Raw genomic sequence first — 12,683 nt, 5'->3', positions numbered from 1 at the left:
AGTCAGAATACAAAAGAGGTACAAATAAATGAACAATTTCCCGATGAACAACTCTTTATTGTGAGGGAAAGTCTGATGGTACCATGGTATGCTGATTATGTTAACTTCTTGGCTGCCAATATCACTCCTCCTGAGCTATCTCGACAACAACTAAAGAAGTTCTTTTCTGAGGTGAAACATTATTATTGGGAAGAGCCAATCCTCTACAAGCACTGTGCAGATCAGATAATAAGAAGGTGTGTGCCTGAAGAGGAGATGTACTCTATTCTTAATCACTGTCATGCTTTACCATGTGGGGGACACTTCAGTGGAACTAGAACAGCTGCCAAGGTGTTGCAAAGTGGATTCTTTTGGCCAACACTTTTCAAAGACGCTAGTACTTTTGTGAAGGCATGTGATCGTTGTCAGCGTACAGGAAACATCTCAAGGAGAAACGAAATGCCTTTGACAGGAATCTTGGAAGTAGAATTGTTTGATGTATGGGGGATAGATTTTATGGGTCCTTTTCCTTCATCGTTTAGCAATCTATACATCCTATTAGCTGTGGATTATGTGTCAAAATGGGTGGAAGCTGCAGCCACACCAGCTAATGATGGTAAAACAGTCCTTCGGTTCCTTCAAAAGAACATATTCACTCGGTTTGGTACTCCCCGAGCGATCATAAGCGATGAAGGGAGTCATTTCTGCAACAAACAGTTCGAAGCACTCCTTTCAAAGTATGGTGTTCGTCATCGAACTGCCCTCCCCTATCATCCGCAAAGTAATGGCCAAGCTGAGATTTCTAACCGGGAAATAAAGATGATTCTGGAGAAAACGGTGCAGAGATCAAGGAAAGATTGGTCAAGAAAGTTGGATGACGCATTGTGGGCTTACAGAACAGCGTTCAAAACGCCAATAGGGATGTCACCATATCGGTTGGTGTTTGGAAAGGCGTGTCATTTACCGGTGGAGTTAGAACACAAAGCTTATTGGGCAATGAGAACTCTAAACATGGACTTAAAAGCTGCTGGGCAGAAAAGACTACTACAGTTGGATGAGTTGGAAGAATTTCGAAATGAAGCATATGAAAACGCCAAGATTTACAAGGAAAGAACTAAGAGATGGCATGACAGAAATCTAGTGAGAAAGGAGTTTCAACCTGGTCAACAAGTTCTACTCTTTAACTCAAGACTAAAGTTGTTTCCTGGTAAATTAAAATCAAGGTGGTCAGGGCCATTTACGGTGATCAAAGTGTTTCCCTACGGAGCAGTGGAACTAAAAGGTGAAAGTCCTAATACTTTCAAAGTGAATGGACAGCGATTAAAGCTCTACTTGGGAGGTCAATTTGATCAAACCAAGTCCGCCATGATTCTGGCGCCACTTTGAAGATCTCGATCAACGTCTAGCTGAGCGACGATAAAGTTAGCGCTAATTGGGAGGCAACCCAAGTGTTCTTTTGATTTAGTTGAACTCTTTTTAAGTTTACTGTTATTTTTTTTTTTTTTCGTGCTGTTCATTCTGTTTCGTTACTGAAAAAAAAAAAAAAAAAAAAAAAAATTTTGGTCAGTGGCCGCGGCCATGGGATGTCTGGCCGCGGCCAGAATGGTCTTACAGAGACAGGCTTATTTTCGCGAATTCTCGCCGCGGCGAGGGGACATACCGCCGCGGCGAGATTTGACTTACAGAAAGTCCCATATTTTCACGGATTCTCGCCGCGGCGAGGCTAAAGGTCGCCGCGGCGAGATTGGTCAGTTTTTCCTTTTTAAGAGCCAAATCCCTACATTTCAAATCAAACACCACATTCAAATCCCTAACTTCTCCAGCCGAAAAACCCTTCTCCTCACTATATTTTCTTCATCTAATCCCATTCAAAACCAATTTTCCTCAAAATTATCCATAAACTCTCATCCTAAATCATCATCATCCCTTATTTCTCTCATCTAACACCCTTTTCCCCTAAAAATCCACCCCAAAATCCCTAAACCTCACCCAAATTTCAGAAAAATCACTATTCACCTTCTTCTTCCTTAAAACTTCAAGGTTCTCATCAATGGAGGTTGACTAAAGAGTGATTTTCATTGAGGTAACAAATTTTAATCTCTCTACACAAGTTTGATTGGATTATTTGTGGATTGCTAGAGAATATTAGACTTTGTGTTGGAATTTTTTTAGAATTTTTGCTCATACATTGTTGAATATTATTGTTGTGAGTGAAATTGAGTGTGATTGTGAAAGGGTTAAATCCCGGGAAGTCAATTTTTAAGGGGAAGTGCTGTCGAAATTTTGAAAAATCTTGGGAGTTAGGATATAATTTTTTTTTTGCTATGGGTCCAAAGAGGTCAAGGGTTAATGAAGAGGGAGCTTCATCATCCAACCCATCTAGGGGACGCTCTAATCTTGATAGAGTTAGGTTTACCAACATGGAGGCTCAAGAGCGGTTTTTGAAATTGAAAGATAGGGCATTCATTGAAGATAGAGGGATAGACATTGTCAACCTAAGCCAAACTGCCAACATTCCCCCTGCTTTTGCATCTATTAGGGATCAAATCCTACATAGGCAGTGGACTAAGTTCGTAGATGTCACTGAGCGTGGTAATCAAACTCTAGCTTTGGAATTTTTAGCCAACTGGCCTGAAAGAGAAGAGGGCAAAGTTAAAGTTAGGGGGGTTAGAGTGCCTGCTACCACAGCCGCTATTCATGCCCTTTATGACCTCCAAACCTTCACTAATGAAGAACAACCCTTGAAACGACAATTTTATGAGAGAAGTTTGAATTATGTGGATATTGCTGAGACTCTAGGGTATCCTGGCCTTAGGTTCCATGAGCTTAATGGAGAACCATACCAATTGTACCGATGTGAACTCAATCCAGTGGCCAAGGCTTGGCTTTACTTTGTTAGTGCAAGGATGCTCCCCAACAAGCATTTTTCTGATGCTCAAATGGACAGACTTAAATGGGTTTACGGCATTATGAAAGGGTATAATTTGAATGTGGGGGATATTGTTCGAACGACCTTTGACATTATGGTTGAGGGATCTTCCGGTGGAGGACTTGGGTTGGCTGGAATAATCACTGATCTATGTGAGAAACATGGGGTACCACAGTACTCATATGATACAAAGGCACCGCCACAGCGCCCTATTAACTTGGCGACTGTTCTTCGCTTCAAACCTCCTCATCCTCATGGTCAACCGCCAGTTCAAGGAGGTCCTCCGGCAAGAGAAGAAGAGGAACGTGAGGACATCGAACCACCACGTCTTGTCGGGCCTCTTGACCCTGCCATGCAGTACACTCACAATCAGCTGAATTATCTGATTCAGCAAAACATGCATATGCAAAATTACATGGCCCAGAGGAGTATCTTCGATGAGCAGCAGGTGGCTCAATTGAACACACTTGTCACGAGGATGAATATCGGTGTGGATGATCCAAACTATTTTCCCATGCCGCCCCGTTTCAACCCTTATGACCAGCCACCGCCGCCAAACCCCTTTTAAGGGGCTCAGGTAAGTTTCTCTCACCCTGGTTTATTTTCACACATTGGGGACAATGTGCATTTTAGTTTGGGGGGGGGAAACTTAATTTATTTATTTTTTTTCGCATTTATTTGTTTTAGTTTAGTCTGTTTTAGTTTTTTTTAGTCTTGCGTGATAGCTAAATTGAAAGATGGATTGAATTGTTGTTATTCACTTGTGCAATGGATTGAAACATAACTGTGTGCTTGACTTGCAACTGTTTGAATTAAATTGGATGTGTGCTAGGAAGTGATTCATGTAGATTTAAAACATTTGCTATTCTCACATATCACCTCTGTTCTATTTGGTTTGTGGAATGATTGATTGAACATGGAATAGAATTTGTATGACATACTCTCTTGAAGCGAAATCCTTGATATTTTCTGTTTGGAAAGTGATTTAGGCAAGTTTTCTTTGGAACGATTGAGCCTTTCAAGCCTACCTAGAAATTTTTACCATAGTATACCCAAAGTTGAGCCTTAGCCTGTTTTAAAAATTTTTCACCACTTAACTGACCTGAATTCGTTATCTTAAACTCTTTTCACCCTGAACATACCTTATTATGCCATGAGCCTTGAAGCAAGTTTGGGGGGGAATAAGTGCTGTAAGTGAAAAAAAAAAATATAAAGTGTAGGAATGAGAGATTGAAAAAAAAAAAAAGAATAATATTGTGTGTTGTGCCTATGGAAAAAAAGAAGAAAAAAATGTGTCTTCTTGAAAAAAGTTAAGAAAATTATGAGGTACACACATAAGAAAAAATTGCAATCTCTTATTTTTGTTTTTGGGATATATGGAAAGAAAGCAAAAGAAATGTCTAGGCTTGCTTGATTAAAAGTGCTTATGGTATAGTATAGCTTAAATGACTTCTCACCTACCCATGTACCTAAGCCATGCGATGTTAACCGAAAAAGACTTATTGATTCCGAATAGAAATTTGTCAACATTAGTGGAGAGAGGTATGTCATTCAAACTTATTGATCATGTGTGAGTGGGATGTTTGAAAGTTAGAACAGTTGTGATATTGATGGCAATTGCGATGCTTTATGTTTGTATGAATTACTTACTTGTAAATTGCACATTCAACTTAGTTCTTAGAGTTGGCAAGTTGAAATTCTGGTTATTGATGGATTGAAGTTGTGCAGGTGGTGGTAACAATTAAATTGTTGGAAAGTTTAGCTATCATTGTTAGTTTGTTTTTAGTTTAGTCTTAGTTTACTCGGGGACGAGTAAAGAGTCAGTTTGGGGGAGTTTGTTAGGCTATTTTTAGCCTATGTTTTGGATCCAATTTATGTGCATTTCTAGCTGTGTTGGGACGGAATTACGCTTGTTTTCTATGTTTTCAGGTTCTTTGGAATAAAAGAGGTCTCGGGTGCAGAAATCTGTTAAAAGGCGTGCTGAGCCGAAGAAAACTCAATTTTTGAGTTTTTGTGCATATCTGGCCGCGGCTAAACACAACTTGGCCGCGGCTAGATCTCGAGAATTCAGAAGCATCAGTCGCCGCGGCGATGAAGAGGCTCGCCGCGGCGAGTTACGAGATACAGAGAGAGCCTAAATTTGGCAATTTCTCGCCGCGGCGAGAGGAAGCTTGGCCGCGGCGAGATCCCGTACGGACCAGGGGCATTTTCGTCCATCGAACCCTAAATTTCGCTATAAATAGAAAAGCTGCGATTGAAAGTCGGGGAGAGCGATTTGGAACCCTAAAACACGGTGAGAGCGGCGGCAGGAAGAGCATAGAGATTCAAGTGAAGATCCAGAATTCATCCACCAACAGTTCTTTTCTTTATTCCTCTTTAATTTATTTATGTTGAATATTGTCATAGGAATGGTTATGGATTTGTTTCTGAACTAAATTTCCCATTTAGGGAGGATGATGATTGTTGTTTAATGTTTTGCCTAGTTAATGTTTAATTACCATTCCTCAATTCTTGTTTGTGAAATTATCTTAATTTGTGTTTAATTTCATGTTTAAGATTGATCACCTTGTGCATGCTCTATGATCTCAATTCAAAATCTGAAAAGTGAGAATTGAGAATGCTAAAATTAAGATAATCGATGTTCTATGTGAAACGAAAGTATTTGCATGACTTATGTGACGAGTAGATTATTACTTAATGCTGATTTCATGTTAGTTTAATTAAGGAATTAATTAGATAACATGTGATTTAGAATCTAGAAGATCTGAAAGGAGCTAGGTTGTTTCATAATCTGTCATTCACTTCAAGAATAGGATAGTAATTAATCATTAACGATTTGGGTAAACAACAACAGGATTCTCCTCCCTATTGTCTCATCTTGCTTAACTTTAAATTGTGTTATTAAGTTTTCTGAATTTCTTTCATATTTTACTGTTTTTAAATCATAATTGTTTTCGATTTACCGAATAGAATCATAAGTATAATTTAGTGGTATTTAATCCAATTCCCTGTGGGATCGACCTCACCTGTGTGAGATTTACTACTTGATTACGTATACTTGCGTAGTGTTTAAAATTATAGCAACAATTTTAGCCAAAGCCCAATGTATTTTGGATGAGAGGGTTATATTTACTGACTTGGTTTTGAAGGATTGTAATTCTAATTTGGGCCGTAAGCTAAAACGCATTTGGGCATGGTGCAATTTTTGGCCACTATAGTATGTCTCTTACTCTTTGAGTCAAGTGTGGTTAAGTAGAAGAGTAGTTGCGTTGACTGGCAAAAAATTAAAATGTATGTATCGATAAGAATTTTTATTTTTCAGTACATCGATTAACTTGAAGAATGTATAAATATTGAGTTTGTATTAGAAATGATTTAAATGAGTAGCATATGTATATATGTATGTATGTGTATGAGAAAGAGATAAATAGTATGTGGTAAAAAATAATAATGGCAATAGTTGTTGTGATAATAATAATAATAATAATAATAATAATAATAATAATAATAATAATAAGGATGTAGATATATTTTTTATGTTGATTTTGATTTTGTTATATGTATATGTATGTACTCCGAACATATAATGCATATGTCTAATATTTTAGTTTGAAAAGTATATACGGTTTGATTTTATTTGACTAAACACTTGTGGACCTTGATTTGTAAAAATGATATTTTGAATGCTAGAAGCCCAATGATGAAAGGTCTTTTGAAGTTGAATTTAATTATATAAATATGTACAAAGTGCAAAAGTAGGTGACGAAAGCATGTTTTGTTTATTTTGAGTCTTCTGCTCATTTTCTTTGGTCATAGACATGTGGTCTGTTATTTCAGACCTTTCTCCTCCTTACATTGTTTTTCTTTCAAGTATATCCCGTATATATGAACAAAAGTAAAGGTATTCGACACAGTGTTTGTAGAGTCCTTTCTCTCTCTTCAGGTTAATTTGCTTTGAATCTATTTGTATGTTCATTTTATTCAAGCAATGTTTTGTCATATTTATGATGAGAATCTTGTTATTTTTTGGACTTTCATTTTATGTGTAATATTCTATGTTGAGCTCTTTTAATGTGGGTTTATGCTCTGTGAATTGAGCCTTCTTAATGTAAGACTTTGCTCTATGTATTGAGCTTTTGGATGTGTATTGTTGTTTCTTGATGTAGGATTATGATCAATATCATTGATTTGTTTTCATTGGATGGGATGTTTATTAAGATGGACGATTTAGTTCTTCCCTTGACTTTTGTATCTATAAGATAGTCATGTAGCTTAGACTTTGTTACAAACAAGACCCTGTACTAGTTAGGATTCTTGTATCTGTTCTAGAATTGTCACATAGCAAAGAGTGTCACTTTAAGACTTTCCATCTATATTTGGATCATACATCTTTTAAAAATGCTACTATTAGAGATACTTTAAGATCTTGAGTGTGGCTAAGACTTTATAAACAAGTTGTATTTCTGTAATATTAAACTTAATAGGCCGTATAAATATTTATAAAGTCAATCCATCTTATTTTTATAATTTATTTACTTTATTAGTTATAACTAAAAAAAAGTCCTCAATTTTTCTTTATCACACTTGTTTGATATTTTTTTAGTGGGTGGAACTTGGTTTGTAATTATAGAATAGTTATGAAAATTTTTACTATGAAGCTCTAAAAAGGAGTCAACTGATGTACATTTTATTTATTTTAATATCTGAGAGAATATTTTAGTTTAATTTTTTTTATGACCGTCCACATTATACGCCGAAAATTTTGAGAAATTCAAAAACTTTAATACGCGAAAAATAAGGTTAAAACAGTCTATTCACATGCTTATAAAATAAAAGAATCTTGAGTGTAACATACTATTTGAATCTTATTTTCAGTGTGTTAAATTTTTTCGAATTTTTTAAAATTTTACAAGATATTTTAAACAATTACAACATAAATGATAATAAAAAAAATAAACTAAAAAAATTTCAGAAATAAATTGGAGTGCATTTGTCAACCATCCAATATTTATTTTCATACCAACTTATTTGTTTCATACTTGATTAATCGATTCAATCAAATGATAAATTAGCAATATTAAAATTAGAAATTTAATAGTTTTTACTAAAATCAATGATGAGTGAAAAAAACAAAACTAGTTTGGAATGGAAATTGCAGTTAAGAGATATAAGTATTTCAATAATTCTTAACCGTTTGCAATAAACAAGTAGACCTCCCATAAAATCCCATTTCCACAATTTATTGAAGAGAACAAGCGAAGCAATGAGAATGTTGGTTCAATCATATTCATTGATCTCCAAAAATGTAGCATATCTTACAACTTAGCCTTACAAACTATAGTGAGCAGTAATGGAGAGACACATACAAATTTTTCTCAACAAGATTTCCTATGTCTTCATAGCCTTAGCCTCGGTCACCCTTCTTTTCCTCTTCCTCCAAATCCCCGACACCTGCGTCCCACACTCCTCCGCCAAAGCCCACCTCAGATTTCCCAGATCCTCCTGCGATTACCCTTCGCCCCGAGAAATCGTGACAATCGAGAAGAAGAATAAGCGCCTCTGGTCCACCCGGTCTTGGCAAAACAAAGTCTCTTCCTTTGTCCAATTCTTCCAACCATTTCGGGATCTGGGCCTTCTTCATAACCACTCCAAAGTCCTTTGCGTCTCCGTCGGCGCCGGCCACGAGATCATGGGCCTGACCCAATTGGGTGTAGTTGACGTCACCGGAACCGAGTTGGTGGACTCGCCGCCGCTGGTGAGTCGGGCCGATCCTCATAACTTGCCGTTTTTTGATAATTTGTTTGATTTGGCTTTCAGTGCCCACTTGGCCGAGGCGTTGTTCCCGTCGCGATTCATTTCGGAGATGGAAAGGACAGTTCGGCCTGGTGGGGCTTCTGTGATTGTTGTTGACGAATGTGGGGATGAGGAAACAAGATCAATTGTTGGTTTATTTAAGAATTCGATATTTGTTAACGCCATTAATGTTACTTTGACTGGAATGAGAATGACCAGAATTATGATGAGGACCCAAAATGTTCCATCTTGAATTTTGGGGTTCTTGTTGTTTGATTTATATACATGTACAGACATATTGTTTTATTTGTTTCGTGTTGCTTGTCTTCAGTGTTTGCTCATGTTTAGAGTTGAAAATGAAGATGTGTAATTGGATGGTTATAATAGATTGATGGAGTTTCAGAATTGCAGATATGAAAATACTTGTCTTAATGAACAGTTCACTGATGTTTACATTAGCATCACAGTGCTCACATTTTGAATTCATTATACCAATAACTTAAAATTAATTTGTCGCCAATGAAGATCTTAAGCTCCAGAGGATAGATTTAGTAGTTTTGAGCCATTACAAGGAATCAATTTTAATTGCTAGACTTTTAATTTTCGGTAAGATGACCTTTCAATTTTTAAATAGTGTTGTTCTTATTAGAATCACCTCTAAAACAGGAGTCGTTTTACTGTTCCCCTTAACCTGTTTTGGCCCCAAAGCCTGCTTGCAACCCTTGCATATATGAGCTACTTGAGTTATTCTGGTTTCAGACCATTTTGATACTTAAGGAGTTGGAACGATTTTAGTATTTCACTATGCATTGGCAATAGAAAAGAGCTAAAGAAGATTTTATTTATTTATTTTTCATTCAAAGCTAGACAAAATTACAATAATCCGAACTAATTGAACAAGGAAATTAGGATCAGTAAGTATGATCTATTTCTATACAACAGCAACTAAGAACTTCGAATCTATGTACCAATTGCAGCTACCTGATCAGCAACCTCAAAAGCTCGAGAAATCCCATGAACGGTGAACTTTTTTGAAGTGAAAATGTCGGGCGCCACAATCTCGATTCCATTTATGATTAGTCCACCTTTGAAACCTGCTGCCCCTGCAACCTCGAGAGATAGATCACGAACCAATGTCATGAGCAACGTTCCAGCAGGCAATGCAGTAAGTTCTTTATACGTTAACCTCTGAGGAAGTATGTGAAACCACACTGTTCTTTTGAGTAGGGGTGAAGGAGATGTCAAAGACTGTAAATTTGGAGGAGCAAAGATTGTTACAGAATTCAATCCCTTGTAATCTTTAAGAATCTCTTCAAGAACAGAATTTAATCCTATAGCGAAAGGAACGAATCCGTTCGAGCTCAGCAACCTGACAATCCACGACCATTCAACCATGTTGGTGGATTTCACAGCATCCGAAACTAGAACAGACATTGCGTTGCAGGTGGGGGCTTGGATAGAGTTCCAACCCTGATGAACATCTTCAGGATCCAACGAAGAAAAGGGCTCAAGAACACCGTGGACGGAAATGGTTTCTGCAAGAAATACATCAGGATGAGTCACTGAAACGTTGTTGATATCAACTGTTGTTTCTTTGAAGTCGATGTTAGTGATGGCAATGTTCTTTTGGCGGTGAAGGGTCGGCAAGCAACTCCCTCGAGGCTTCTTTAAGAGGTCTTTCATGGGAAGGTTGAGAGGAGAGGTGTGATATTGAAGGAGGTTTCTCAAAAGCCATGGTGGGAGTGAAGAGTTGGAGATGGCATCATCTTGAATGGCAAAGATAGTTGAGTTTGGAGATAAGAGGAAGATCTCAGGGGAGACTTGAAGAAGGGTGGCCATAACGTTGAAGCCAGCTTTTCTTAAGGCTTTGGAGGCGTTGAGGGAGAGTTCATGGAAATTGAGTTTGGTTGGGGAGGATGGATGTTCGGTTTTGGAGTGCATTGATGTTGAGATGGCTATGAAGGCCAAGATTACAGACACGGTGAAGTAGACCGGTGCACGCCACGAGCCGGTGCAACAATGAGCCATTGGAGATGGAGTAACTAGTGAAGCTTGTTTTTTTAGAGGCAAGAGGCTCAGGCTTATGTATATATGGGCCAAACGACTAGGCTCGGCCTTCGTTGCTCACCAATAGGAAAGGTGAAATTATGGGCTTAGAGCACTCCAAATCTTTTTTTTCCTCAAACCTTTAAAATACTTCACTAAAATTTTACTTTTTTTTTTATCTTACAGTATATTTTTACATTACATCATACATCAGTTTATTTGTATTTTTCTCTACATCATTAAATTAATATTAATTTTATTTTCTACACTATTAAAATAATAATTTTGAACATTATATAATTTACATAAATAAAATATTATTTATATATTATTAAAATAAATTTTGAGAATGCACTATTCATTCTCAAAATAGTTGTATTAGTTTGAGTGCCTCTCTATTATACACATGATTTAAAGAGTTGAGAGAGGTCCTTTTACCACATTTAGCTAAAAAATTTAGAAAATTTCTATTATAAAGAGACTGTTGTGAGTACTCTTACTAATAATAGAAATTTAACGACCTAAAAAGTTCAGGAGTATGAATAATGAAAATCTATTTTACTATTATTTTTTTTAAAAAGAAAATTAGTTAGATTAAATTTTATCAAGGATCATACCCTAAAAATTAATAATTTTAATTAATTGATTTTCTACTAGAATATTTTGTTAAATAATATAGTCTCTTAAAATTTAACCAAAAAGAAAAACAATAACATTAAACCAAAAAATTGTTACATAAGTACATTTTATATAGAATAAATATAAAGCTGAAATATGAGGCAGTGACGTGGTAGCTTAAAATCGTTTTAAATACTTCTAGTTCTATCTATTTTCTTTTTTTTTTTTCAATTTTTTATTCTATTTTAAATTCTCTTCTTAATTCTCTCATTTTTATTTTAATTTTTTTATTAAAGAACACGATGGGAAACAGAGGGAACAGAAACATCAAAGCTCTGGTCGACAATGGCAGGCTCTACTTGATGATGGGAAGGACGATCGTTGAAGCAAAATAACAGTCCTAATCTTCTCAAAGATCTGGATTTGGAAAATTTTCTCTTTTCTTTTGGTATTTTTTCTAGGGTTTCCTATTTGACAAAGTCAAGGGGGAAGAACGAAGAACGAAGAAGAAAAAGATAGAGGATGAGAGAGGGGTTAGGGTTTTTTGGGTTAGGGTGGGGTTCCAAGAGGAAGAAGAAGAAGAATTAGTTTTTAAAAGTAGTTTTTTTTTTTAATTTTTTTAATTTTAAAATATTTTAAATTATTTCTTTTAATATTTTTATTATTACTATTAGGTGGACCAATAAGAATTTGTCACGTTTACACTTATGTACATAGTAGTAGCAGGGCTGGCCCTAAGTTGAAATGGGCTATAGGCAAAAAAAAAATGAGGAAATTACATGATATACCCACTTTACTTTATTTGTTTTCAGTTTTACCTCCATTTTCATATTCTTTAAGATATACCTACTTTTAAAAATGATATCCTCATTAAACCCTTTAGGTTAATGCAAATTATATGCTAAACTTAAGTAGAGAGTGAGGGTATTTTAGGCAACCCAATCAAAAAAGTGGGTATATTTTAAAAAAAAAATATAATATGAGGGTATTTTTGATTAATGGAAACAAAAAAGAGGTATTTTCAACTTATCCCAAAAAAAATTTAGACCCTTGCTATAAAGATAAATAGTATTTTAAAAATTATTAAAAAAAAATATGTATATTTTTTTAAAGGTTTTTTTTTTTTTTATTTGGGCCCCTAAAATAAGTGGCCCTAAGTGCGGGCCTAGCCCGCCTTAGTCCAGGGCCGACCCTGAGTAGCAGTCTACTTTGGCTCTTATTAACAGACTAAAGTAGATGGAAGAAGTACGAACCAAAACAATTATGAAGATTGAGGAGTTTAGCTCTGATTCTTTTAGTCTAGGGGTTTGATCGTGCA

General features: G+C 36.0%; 2 protein-coding genes across 2 annotated transcripts; one reads left to right on the top strand and one right to left on the bottom strand.

Annotated features, from left to right (window-relative positions):
- Positions 1–8,086: 8,086 nt before the first annotated feature.
- Positions 8,087–9,121, top strand: LOC115701517 (uncharacterized). Its single transcript, XM_030629334.2, has one exon. The coding sequence runs from the start codon at positions 8,259–8,261 to the stop codon at positions 8,952–8,954; it is 696 nt and encodes a 231-aa protein (XP_030485194.2). The 5' UTR covers positions 8,087–8,258; the 3' UTR covers positions 8,955–9,121.
- A 403-nt stretch (positions 9,122–9,524) lies between these two features.
- Positions 9,525–10,861, bottom strand: LOC115701516 (fasciclin-like arabinogalactan protein 21). Its single transcript, XM_030629333.2, has one exon. It carries the CDS (start codon positions 10,727–10,729, stop codon positions 9,662–9,664), a length of 1,068 nt encoding a protein of 355 aa, XP_030485193.2. The 5' UTR covers positions 10,730–10,861; the 3' UTR covers positions 9,525–9,661.
- Between the last annotated feature and the right edge of the window lie 1,822 nt (positions 10,862–12,683).

This window comes from Cannabis sativa, chromosome 8 (assembly GCF_029168945.1).
Source record: "Cannabis sativa cultivar Pink pepper isolate KNU-18-1 chromosome 8, ASM2916894v1, whole genome shotgun sequence".
Lineage (NCBI taxonomy): Eukaryota > Viridiplantae > Streptophyta > Magnoliopsida > Rosales > Cannabaceae > Cannabis > Cannabis sativa.
The sequence above is the reverse complement of the archived record's forward strand: the minus strand, read 5'-3'. Positions and strand labels throughout refer to the sequence as shown.

Excerpts from the sequence above, each read along its gene's own strand:
- LOC115701517 (XM_030629334.2), top strand. The coding sequence starts at position 8,259 with ATGGAGAGACACATACAAATTTTTCTCAACAAGATTTCCTATGTCTTC.
- LOC115701516 (XM_030629333.2), bottom strand. The coding sequence starts at position 10,729 with ATGGCTCATTGTTGCACCGGCTCGTGGCGTGCACCGGTCTACTTCACC.